We start from the raw sequence: 13,057 nt of genomic DNA, 5'->3' as shown, positions 1-13,057 counted from the left end.
TTGGTGACGATTGTAGTTGTTGCTCCTATGCGTTTCCATCTCACAATAATATTACTTACAGTGATTCAAGCCGGCTGCAGCATGTCAGAAATTTCTTTATAACTGAGTTGCTGCAAAATTGGCATCCTATGATAGTGTCTCAATACGGACCATTTTACCATTAATGCTTGTCTATGAAGATTGCAGGACTGTGTGCTTCCTTTTTTAGCTGCATGAGTCACGATTATGATGTAATAACAATATCCACTACTACGAAAAGCCGTCTGGATATTTTTGATCAGATCGCGCATAGTTAGTTCAGTTAGACATTTGACTTTTGCTTGATGGTTTTTCTACTGGGACAATGACATCAATGTGGTTTCGCTACTATCGTTTTAAATCAACATCTTCAAAAGAAGACGTTTCGACGTCCGTTCAAATGGGGGGGGAGAAGGAATTCTAAATCAATGTACACTGGAAGAAAAGAGATTTTTATCACATGTAGAGACAACGATATTGAGAAAATCACGTTTGTCAGAGGTGTTCAGCATACAGATGTCAGTGCTACAAACAAACACATGCTAAAGAGGGTATTCAAGCTTAGACAAAGATGTCGGTTGGAACTGCCGCCGATGCGACTAAGGCGATGATAGTTTTTTATGTTTGTTAATTATGTTTGAGCCAGTTTTTTATGTTTGTTAGTTATCTGGCTGAATTATCTGTTTTACATGATGAAAACCCTGAGTTTGCAGAGGAAAAAACAATTATGCTTTCGTAATAAACCGACTAACTCACCTTCATTTGAAAAGCCTTCTGAAGATTCCTCCGTCCTAGAATGAGATTCGAATCCAAGCCTTTCAACCAGAAGACAAATGTTACGACCTACTGCGAGACAAGAAGTATATTTATTAACCATTAATTAATGTTTTTTTCTATAAATTAATACGAGCTGCATTAATTACTGATGGCATTTTAAATTCAAATGCAGTAAAATCTTAATTGTTTCATTCTCGATTCGTTAGTCTTACTTCGCATCAAGGAAGAAAATCTCTTATGTATGGAACATTCTTGCGAAATAATGGAGACAGCGAAAGAAACATGCAGTTTCTACGTAAGAAATGGAAGTAAAATTATTAAGAATGAAACAACACTAGAACATGAAACTCTCATTGGTGTTCAACTGGAGGCAACTAACGATGTTTGTAAATGTGTTTAGGTGATAGATGCATTTCATTTCTGCGGAGAGGCCATCAGTTACTTATTGGAGAGCTGAATTAGTCATCAATCAACTCGGCGAGTGAAGTAGAGTCAGAGTCATATACCAATGCGGCTGAACCTATTAAAAGATGGTGGTGGAAAATAATCCAAGAAAGAGTTTTATTTATCTTGTTCTTTTTTTTTAAGTGCTTACCACTAATGAAAAGTTGTAAACATATAGTACATTAGAAACGTGCGCGGACTAAAGTTTTTTGTTCGTTTTTTTTTTTAATTTTTTTATTGTTTTTATATAATCCGGAATCCTTTTTTACAGAACAAAATTCAATGAAATTCATCTCCCACCTAAAGTTCCCAAACACTCATTTATCCCACCTGCCCTTTGGGATTCGAACAACAAGTTGTTGAGTTTTTTTTTTCGTTTTTTTTTTTTCGTTTGTTTGTTAAAGTAGCCCAGCCATGGGTTAGGTTGCTTTAACAAACAAATAAACAAAAAATGCTAGGAATTCCATTCAGGCAGAGAATAGCCTGCAGTGCTTGAACAGTGCACTATTGTTGCAAATCTGTGACATGGAATGAAGAAGCGAGAATAATTTTCATTTTTCAAAGGTAATAAAAGTTATATTGTTACACTACCTGCCTGTGGAAAAGATCCGGTTGAGTAGCATTATGATAACGCACTGTATCCTAAGTATCGACAGGGTTTTGAGGAAAGAGAAGTGCAAAGGCGATACTGGCCAGCCAAGTGCTTTCCCTCCCCCAATCTAAATCGTATAGAGAATTTTTGAGAAGAGTTAAAAAGTCAGCTGAGTACAGATGAACATGTCTAGTTTTGTTTCCTCCAGAAGTCGGAATGAGCCAATGTTCTCGTAATGTTTCATTTGGAACATTACAAAGAGAAAATGACTCAGAAATCGCAGTCGAAGAAGTTTGAGAAAGTAAAGTTTGTGAAACACTTGCAGCCTGTGTGTGTGTGTGTGTGTGTGTGTGTGTGTGTGTGTGTGTGTGTGTGTGTGTGTGTGTGTGTGTGTGTGTGTGTGTGTGTGTGTGTGTGTGTGTGTGTGTGTGTGTGTGTGTGTGTGTGTGTGTGTGTGTGTGTGTGTGTGTGTGTGTGTGTGTGTGTGTGTGTGTGTGAACTTTTGTTGTAAATACCTAGTTTTGAATCTCTTCTGAGAAATGAGCAACTTCTTTTTTTCTCCTTCTTCTTCTTCTCTTCAGATGAAGTTGAAAATTTTCATCTCAAGTAGAAACGACAGGAGTTTCCCTCCTGGAATTGTAGTCTTTTTTATCTTCTGCAAAAAAGACAGACCGGCTAGAAAACACAGGTGCTGACAGATGTTGCTGACTATGGAGACAGGAATATCTAGCATGGAACAGTTAGGTTCGTGAAAGACAAGATTATTTTAGCAGCAATATTGGGATTTCATAAATAAAGGTATGTAATGTATATACTTGTAATTTTCTTTTGGTATCAAAAGAAGTGTTTTCGAGTGACAGATATCTAAAACTTAAAAAAAAAAAAAATTGTATTCCTCTACATACCTGTCCTTCTGAAGTAGGAGGAATACTGAGTTCCATGTACGCATGAGGAATATACATTTGACTATAGTTGAATACTGGTTTCTTGAGAAACTGTTGACGGACAGTAGAATAAGCACCATCACATCCAATGATTAAATCTGTTGATTTGCATAACTTCACACCATTAGGTCTGTAAAATAAGGAGAAAATTAAAAACAATGCGATGTCAACACTCCAAGAATGACGAAGAGGTTCTGCTTTAATTAAATTGAAATATACACCGAATTTACCAAATATTGAAACCATAATATCTGTTAACACAGTCATATAACAAGATCTGAATTTCCCTTCTAGTCAGCAATTTAATGTTCATGTTTGTTAAGTGATATTTTCATAAAATTACCATCAAGAATAACAACACCACGAGCAATAAAATAAAATAAAATACATAATATATATTAGTTTATGTCTAAAAGTTATGAAACACTCGAAAATCTAGGTGATTCAAATAAGACTTCTATTTCCGCTCTTAATTTTACTTACCCAATGAACGTCAAGGTACCATTCTCTATATCACAGGTATGTAATTTGTGTTTGAAGAAGATATTCACATTTGGATTATTTTCTGCAGCTGCAAAACATCGAAAGAAAAATCATATAACGCAGTAGTGTTGTATGAACTAGGGTGATGAAAATAATATTTTACAAATATCATTTTTTTAAAAACAATATTGCATATACTGGTCGGTTAGTTACTCCATCGTACATGAGAATAGTGTATCTTTGCTACCATCAGTTATACCACTCCACTCTAGCACTCCTGGTTTTATGTATAAATCAAATTTCCACAAAGTGGTTCAAAGTGGCTGGTGTTACAAATATTTTGAAAATTAACCATCACCGAAGTTGGAGCATTGTTAAATCCTCTAACGCCTCCTACTCCACAAAGAGAGAAGGCAGAGATCCTTTAGCCTTAGCTAACTTTATTTGAAAACAGGTGGGAGTAGTATGAGTCCCACTAGTGACCAAATGCTACCGGTGGGCGTGGCTTCATGGGTTTCGAATGTTTGGAATTTTCCTGGGGGCATATGTGTCAGTGGCTTCAGTTCTTGTGTTTTGGTTCGCGTAGGAATTGTGGGTGATAGTAGAGATACGGAATCGTGTCGTGAATGGTGGGACACTTCTGACCAATCAAGATCAAGATAAGGAATCGTGACGTGAATGTTTGTGTTATCAGATGTAGATAAGTGACATCATTTGTTACTTGTAAATAAGTGACGCTGTTGTTTTTAATGGAAAGGGTATAAGGAATCGTGTCGTGATTGGTGGGACACTTCTGACCAGATCAAGATCAAGATAAGATAAGGAATTGTGACGTGAATGTTTGTTGTTATAAAGTTCGGAATATTTAGAATTTCACTGGGGCGTTAATAGATGGCTGTACTAATTTTCCGGTACATTTTGGGGTATTTCTTTCCTATTGAAGGGTGAAAATTCTTAGAGTAGAGTAGAGTCTTGATGGCGGCACTGTTTCGAGATTTTCTGAATAATTTAATATATGCTGGTGTCCCTTAAACACACATACACATACATACACAATAGCCATGAAAAGTCGCTAATGTATCCATGTTGATACTCTAATATGTACCCTATGATTATTCTTATAAAAAAAAACTATTCAGTGTTAGAATTACGCATACCAAAACATACGAGCAGTGATTATTGAAATTACAATTATGAATTGTTATGTTCAACTTAAAAAAATCTGTAGTAAATTAATGCTTACATTTATTTTTTTTAAAAAAAAAACCAATATGACTATTAATTTTACCTTCGATTCCTTGTGCTCTTAACCTATTTCTGTAAGTGGAATTTATTTATTTTATTTATTTTTTCTTTAGCATTAGTAATTTTAAGTAACTGATATGAGACAAACAAGGTTTTGAACTCTCTGCAGCATTTTTCTACAGCAATCTTTTTAAGAGTTTTAGTAACATGTTGTTGGTTTAAAATATCTAATGGCTCTGTAAAATAACCAAACTCTAACAGTACTGTGACTTTTCAGGTGATATCTTCTCTACTAAAATTCTGGCTATTAATTTAATACCCTATTATTCCTTTTGTTTCTAAGAGTTGACAGTTTCATGAAATATTTGAGGGATTGCATAAACAAATAAGACTTTTAATTCACTGAGTCAAAAAAAAAAGTCTCTGGTTACTTTATGGCATGAAATTTCACAAGGAAAAAAAATGTTATGGTCTTAAATTTGTATAACACATCAACGACACCCAATTTGTTCATTTAAATTTACACATTTGATTTGAATGAAATATTATTTACAAATTGTATTTACTGAATCTGAAATACAGAAAATAAATAAATTGAAAAATACATCAAAGGTTCTTCCCATGCTTGTGGCATTGCCATCATGTGGCTTTTGACAATGTGACTCTCATCTGAAAGTTAATTTTTCATTTGGTGACCGTTGGGAATTTATTACTGTAGTAAAATTAAGGGTTGCAGATTTATTTTTTTTTAATCAATACATATACTTCTGAGAATTATTAAAAGCACAGAATCTTTCGTTATGTTTCCAAAAGCATTTAAAAGTACACGTTATGTTTTCATATTTTGGACATCCAATTTCATTTAAATCAAGAACAGGCCTCCCTATTAACCTCGTTAATGTATTTGATTTTTCTCTTCCTTTGGCAAGTAATATTTTATATTTCCATGTTGATTCTATCATCCAATTTCTTAGTTTGTCCAGAGGTAGTGAACCAATTTCCCACTTCAGCTGATGGTTATATTTTATTAACCAAGAATTCTGTTTTTTAACTCTTTCAGGTAATTCTTTCCAATTACAAGGTGATTTTGTCAATGCATATCTGACAATAATTCCATCAGAAATACAAATTTTTTTAGGAAATAAATTTGAACTCTTATTCAAAAGAAATCGTGCATTAATTATAGCAATGATAACTGAAAATTCGTACTTTTCACCTCACTGTCGATTTTTCATAATCGTTTTCCTTCATTCTTCTTCTTAGATTACTTCATATGGCTCCACAAATAAATATTTAAAATATTTATTTGTGAAATAATAATAATAATTATTATTATTATTTCACTGATTATTAGCTCTGATCGTATATTTTATGTTAACATTCTGTTACAAAATTCTAAACAATTAGAACTTTTCACAAAGAAACTTTCAAAGAATTTGTGGCTCACCCATTGTTTTTACATTACCAAACACAAAACACCACAACACAAAAACAGCAGCTGCAGTGGATGAACGATTACCTTAAGTCCAAAGTCACTTGACTCTATGGTATTTTCTTATAGTACTGTTTACACTTACCATGCCCAACCCTGACTGTTCCTTCAAAAATGAACCTTTTGCGCAGATGACTCAACGACATGTTTTCACATGCTGCTGGATATACTGTTGGTGTGTTTTTATCTTACTTTGTGTGGGGAAAGGTAAAATTTGTATATGTGTTATCTGGAGAGTACAAATATTTCTTCTATACCAAACTTTAAGAGTTAAAGTCATGTTTTTGGTTAGTTATCTGGTATATCTCTGTAAAACAACCAAATTCTAACAGTTCGGATTTTTCATTATGTGAACGAATTGTTTTCAGATAACTCAAATAAAGTCAATAGGTGGCATTAGACAATTTCTAAAATAATCAATACATGGATATCAGTTTTCAACACTTTTTCCCTGTTCCTGGCATTAATTTCACAGTTGTTATTTTTTTTTAAAATAATTAAACACAATTGCATTAAGATATAAAGTTGTGGATTTTAATATCAAGTTCTAATCAGAATAAGTGAGTAAAAAATTCACTGTGGAAAAACACAACAACAAAAGCACACATCTTTGTTCATTTAAGTTTACAAATGCATATTTTATTTTACTGAAATACTATTTACAAGTATATTCACTGAGAAAAATTCGAAACTTGCAATTACCTAAAAATATTTCACAATATTTAGTTTAGACTCTTAACATTTTTCAAAGAGTTCAATGAATAAAAATTTTGTTACTCACTGTTTCTTGGTTACATTACATCAAAATAACTGGTCACGCAAAAGAGTTTTTAAATAAGATACCACGGTAACCAGACTTCCATACATTTGATATTGTGTCAGTCTGGAAATGACACCATGCCTCCCTAAACATTCTGTGTATTCTTTTGTCAGCAAATATACACAAAGAGTTTTTGTAAAATGTTCGTAAATGTCCCAAAATAAAGAATCTTTATCGAATTGGATAAAATCTTGAAAGTCTAATTTTACCATTGATGAATCTAAATGATTAGTGATAATTTTCCCCATGATACGAATAGATGGTAATTCAGTTTCCAAAAATAGTAAATGATTATCAATATCACACATTTTTGGTGAAAATTTCTCAGCTTCTTCACAACTAATAGAAAAAACTTTACTTCCATCAGCTCCTGTATCATCAAGTATTAGTTCCCCATCTTGGCATTTGAGAATATAACACTCACATTTCAGCTCTTCTTTGCAAGTAGCCGAAGATATCAGACCACTTCCTGCATAACTTTTCCCAAGTGGTCCTGGATAAATACATCACAATGTATGTGTCTTCTAAAATAATAATCGGTTTCCATCCTATTAGAGCTAGGTGAAGAGTTTTGTCTTGTGCTTTTTTTCTGAAGAAAGAAATTTTCAATGACTTTTGTGGCTCACCCATTATTTTACTTTACTTTCCTGGATACCAATCACCACAACACAATACTATAGCTGCACGGGATGAATGAATTGCCATAACTGCAAAGACACTTGGTGAAAATCGACTCGTTTGTTTTTCCTTATAGTACTGTTTACCTGACCCTTAACCCTGATCGTTCCTTCTAAAATCAAACTGTCACGCAGATGATTCATGGACATGTTTCTACATGTTGTTGGATAGGATGTTGATGTGAGATTATCTTACTTTGAGACATCATAGGGCAAATCTTATCTCTGTGGCTCGAAGGGTATTCTATATTATTTGTCCTTATTATGTTAAGTATTTTATCCTCAAAAAGGTATGGATGAGCAAGCTCATCTAGTGGAGATGAGCGAGCTCATCTTTTGCAGATATCTTTTAGTGATGTCACCTGCAACTGATACTGATAACTTTGGAGGGGAAAAAATAGCATTAGGTGGTGGAAGTGAAAGGGTAGTCAAGAAGGTGACAGAAGTTTTCCCTGCAACTCACCCCCCTTCCCTCCAGAAGATGTCTGCTCAGCCTCGTGGAGATGAGCAAGCTCATAATTTGTGGATATCTTTTAGTGATGTCACCTCCAACTGATACTGATAACGTTTTAGGAAAAAAATTAAAAATCGCATTTTTTTATTTTTTCCCCTAAAAAGTTATCATAAAAAACGCGTTTTTTTGTTGTGCCGCCATTACGACTCGACTCTACTCTAAGAATTGCCACCCTTCAACAGGAAAGAAATACCCCAAAATGTATCGGAAAATTAGTACAGCCATCTATTAGCACCCCAGCGAAATTCCAAATATTCCAAACTCTATAACAACAAACAGTCACGTCACGATTCCTTATCTTATCTTGATCTTGATCTGGTCAGAAGTGTCCCACCAATCACGACATGATTTCTTATACCTAATATATCTCCCTTTCCATTCAAATCAACATCACTTATTTGCAACTAACAAATGACATCACTTACCTACATCTGATAATAACAAACATTGATGTCACGATTCCTTATCTTATCTTGATCTTGATCTGGTCAGTAGTGTCCCACCAATCACGACACGATTCCTTATCTCTACCATCACCCACTATTCCATATGCGAATCAAAACACAAGAACTGAAGCCATTGACACATATGCCCCCAGAGAAATTCCTGACATACCTATCTCATGAAGCCATGCCCACTGGAAGCATTTGTTCACTAGTGCCCCACCAATCACAACATGAATCCTTATCTCTACCATCACCCACAATTCCAAACGCGAACCAAAACACAAGAACTGAAGCCATTGACACAGATGCTTCCAGGGAAATTCCTAACATTCCAATCTCATGACATTTGGTTAAAACTGCCCCACCAATCACAACATGAATTCTTATCTCTACCAACACCCACAATTCCATACGCGAACCAAAACACAAGAACTGAAGCCATTGACACATAGGCCCCCAGGGAAATTCCACACATTCCAAACCCATGAAGCCACGCCTACCGGAATCATTTGGTCACTAGTGGAACCCATACTACTGGTGGGCAACCAGTCACCATCTTTCAAACTTTCTTGATGAGTCCAGCTATGAATGGAGCAAATCTTTTATGGAGAAAGAGTAACACAAAAACGCCGCAGCTCTGAACTTTAACAGTGGTGTAATTTATTTATTTTATTATTTTTTATAGTGTGAGCTTAACAGTCCATTTTGATATGTGGAATTAAAACCTGGTTTCTGAGAGGAAAGACTCCCCTTTCCCCTATCAGAAATGGATTTAACTTGGAACCGGTAGAAGAAAGACTTATAAAAAGCTCCTCTAATCGGAGACTAGAAAACTGAACTAATAAAATCTAAGTTCATTGCAGTAGCATTAAACCGCCCAAATAAAGACTGTTATTAGTTTAAAACAGTCTTTATTTAGACAACCTAATGCTAGTGATGCAAATACCATTTCCACATGCTACTTGAGCATGGTTGAAATTTCTTAATTTTATTTAAAAAAAAAAAACGGGGAAAAAAATAAGAATTAATGCAGACTTAATTACTTACCAGTGAGAAGAAGCTCGTTCAGGAAACGCCTTCCAACCGAATAAATGTACTAAAACGGAAGAAAAGAAATTGTTATAAATTATATATTTAATTTAATCCTTTATCCAAGTGTAAACAAACAAAGTTTGCGACTGAAGTATCTTCAGCACTGGGGCAACTCGTGGCAAAGGTGGACTAAGTTCTCTTCACTTTCCTTAGTATCCCATGCAAAGCACATCTCCTTGCAGACATGTATAATGCTATGCATGAGGATAAAGGATTAAATTAAATATATAATTTATAGTCTAACCAAGTGAAAAAACTTCCAACATCTTTTTCTAATCCAGAGTAACTTAATAATAACGTGTGACACCTTTTGGCAACTGGCATATGGAAATATGACTTCTGCATTGTTTCAACCTTGGTATCACCTGGAACAGCAGAAACTCAAATATTAACGGAAGAATACTCAACTCTTACACCAATTCAAGAAATATAACAGTAATAGGACCCACTGAACCCACACATTACGGAGCAACCGGACGTCCTGATGTACTAGATACTAGATATAGCTATATAGATATAGATATAGCTATATTTAAAAAAACATAGCGCACAGCTATCAGATACAAGCAATTAACGACTTAGGTTCTGATCATAACCCCATCATATTACAACTAGGCACCATACAAGATTTAACGGAAAACACCACCACATTTATAAATTGGAAACAACTTCCCTCAGCTTTCCAGGAAAACCTTGGTCCAATACCGCATATAATATCTGCCGAAGATATAGAACAAATATAACCAAATGTGCACCATCAAATAAACTACCAGAGGATATAAAACGTCTTATCCAGGAGAAAAACAGATTAAGAAGACAATATCAGAGAACAATGGACCCAGCGGATAAACAAGCAGTCAATAGAGCAAAAAACCAGATTCGATATGCCCTAAAGGACCACCGTAACCAACTCTGGAAAAACAAAATTCACCAATTAAACACAGAGGATCAATCAATATGCAAAATGATGAAATCACTCCGTTCAAAGCGTTTTACATTTCCTCCAATCCAAGGTGACTCTAATGTTGTCTACAACGACGAGGAAAAAGCTGAAGCATTTGCTGACAGTTTAGAAAAACAATGCAACCCCAATTATATCAATACAGATATAAATTTCATAAGTAAAATTCACACCCAAGTGCGTAAAATAACTCAAAATGTCTCACTCCAATCCAATAACAAATCCGTGTTACCAACAGAAATATATGAGATTTTAAGAAAACTAAATAACAAAAAAGCTCCAGGTCCAGATGGAATAACAAACAAGGCACTCAAGTTACTTTCTCGCAAAGGGATTATGCATCTGGTAGCCATCATTAATGCCATCCACTGGCTAAATTATTTCCCAAAGCGATGGAAAGTTGCCGGCGTTTTCCTAATTCCCAAACCTGGAAAAAATACACAGTTTCCTGAAAATTACAGACCAATCAGCCTTCTTTCATGCATAGGTAAAATAGTCGAACGTGCTATTCTCACACGGTTCAAGAGGCAACAGATATCAACCATGTCATTCAAGATGAACAATTCGGCTTTAGGAAATATCACTCCACAACGTTACAAATTTATAGAGTTAACTAACTTATAACCCAACGGTATGAATGGCACCAACACTCTGGCGCAGTTTTCCTGGGCATCACTCAGGCATTTGATAGACTGTGGCATCACGAACTAATTTTTAAACTACACGAAGTTGGTATTCCATTACTATTAGTTCTACTTATCAAATCATATCTAAATAACAGAAAATTTAAAATAAAACTGAACGGTATCAGATCCACAGAGAGGAGAATCACGGCCGGAGTCCCTCAAGGCTCTCTGCTATCTCCTCTACTCTTCTCCATATACATGACAGATCTCCCCAGACTGTCCCCAGCTATCACCGCTCTATATGCCGATGACACAATCATTATAGCTAGATCCCTCCGTCCACACCTGGCCACAATCAAGCTGCAGAGAGCAGTCAATGAATTGGAGGATTGGTACACCAAGTGGCGTATCGCAATTAATCCAAACAAAAGCTCTGCAGTACTTTTTACCAGACGTAAAGCAGAACCGAATGCAAGCATACAAATGTTTGGTAAAATCATCCCTTGGCGCAATTCTACCAAATATCTGGGAGTTCATCTTGATAGACGTCTAAACTTCAAGTCATATATGGATAGTGTCGCCACTAAGGCAAGTCAGATCATAGCACAGCTATATCCACTTTTGAATAGGAACAGCTTCCTAAGCATAAGCAACAAAATCCTCCTTTTCAAATCGATAATCAGACCGCAACTAACTTACGCCTCTCCAACCTGGGGTCACACGACTAAAAGCAACATCAACAGACTTCAGATAATACAGAATAAATGCATAAGAATGGCATTTAATGCCCCGTGGTTCGTCAGAAACATCCAGTTACATCAAGAAGCCAATCTTCCAGATATTAAGACCTACATGACAGGCATTGCGGAGAAATTCTTCACAATCACGGATAATCACCCAAATCAGCTAGTTCGACAGGCAGCGGACTACAAGCCCTCAGATCGTGTCAAACATAGAAAAACCGAAATCCTCCATCGCAAGAGAAAGCTGATACAGCCTCAATACTCACAATGAACGGGTAAATTACCCACAATAATCTCATCACCCACAATCTAAAATCCAGATGAAGGGATAAAGAGTCAAGGACTCAGTCCATCAACCAATTAAGTTCAAAGTTCAAAGTTCTTTGGTATCACCTCTGGGTCTGCTCCCATTCAAGAGAGGGGGAACAACGCTAGTTTTTGATTCTGCGGATCCTCATTGTTGGGTGATCCGAGGGATCTCAAGAGTGTTTGAAGAGTTAACCCCGCACCTAAACGGGGAAACAGGTCTGGGTAGTGACCCTTCCCAAAATGCATAGCATAAAGGAGATGTGCTTATCATTATGGAATACCAAGAAAAGTGATGAGAACTTAGTCCCCTTTGCCACAAGTTTCCCCAGTGTTGAAGATACTTCAGGCGCAAACTTTGTTTGCTTACACTTGGATAAAGGATTAATCTAAATATATAATTTATAGTCTAACCAAGTGGGAAAAAACTTTAGCAAAACAAAACTTTAAAACAAAAGAAATTATTATTTAATCGTTGTCATATAAATGATTTATAAGCAGAGTTGGTTCTATTTTCTGCTTGTATTATGCATATGAATATCAAAATTGGATTAGTTATACCACTAATTTCCAGAGCCATAAGATTAGTTTCAATGCTGTATTATCTTGTACGCTGCATGTTTACGGTTTTGGTTCTCTCTTATATTGCATCAATTTATTCAACTAGCTCCCCATCATACCAGTTTCACTTATTTTATTATCCATTTTCATACATGACTCGTTATCTTCACTAAAAACTATACCTAAAGAGATTATATGTTTTGTTCTTGCATATCTACACTATTTTGAACGTTAGTAAATGCTTCATTCTCAGTAGAGAAGAAGCGACGTGGAGCAGGTATCAGAAGGACAAGAAGCTGTTTACTGGATTAGTGAC

At 35.4% G+C, this 13,057-nt stretch overlaps 1 protein-coding gene across 2 annotated transcripts in view; it reads right to left on the bottom strand.

Moving 5' to 3' along the window:
• Window positions 1-13,057, bottom strand: part of cn (Kynurenine 3-monooxygenase cn) — a 105,429-nt gene that overhangs the window by 50,946 nt on the left and 41,426 nt on the right. For both annotated transcript variants that reach the window (XR_016548691.1, XM_090396910.1), the window contains exons 4-6: window positions 9,500-9,548; window positions 3,259-3,346; window positions 2,737-2,905 (exon numbers count right to left, since the gene is read on the bottom strand). Coding sequence is in view for 1 of the 2 variants with exons in the window: in XM_090396910.1 (XP_090253036.1) it covers window positions 2,737-2,905; window positions 3,259-3,346; window positions 9,500-9,548 (306 nt within the window). In the remaining variant the exon portion in view is untranslated. The remainder of the gene's footprint in view (window positions 1-2,736; window positions 2,906-3,258; window positions 3,347-9,499; window positions 9,549-13,057) is intronic.

Source organism: Typopeltis vanoorti, chromosome 8 (genome assembly GCF_054136105.1).
Source record: "Typopeltis vanoorti isolate ZY-2024b chromosome 8, IOZ_Tvanoo_1.0, whole genome shotgun sequence".
In the NCBI taxonomy this organism is placed as follows: domain Eukaryota; kingdom Metazoa; phylum Arthropoda; class Arachnida; order Uropygi; family Thelyphonidae; genus Typopeltis; species Typopeltis vanoorti.
This window is presented reverse-complemented; position numbering and strand designations above follow the sequence as displayed.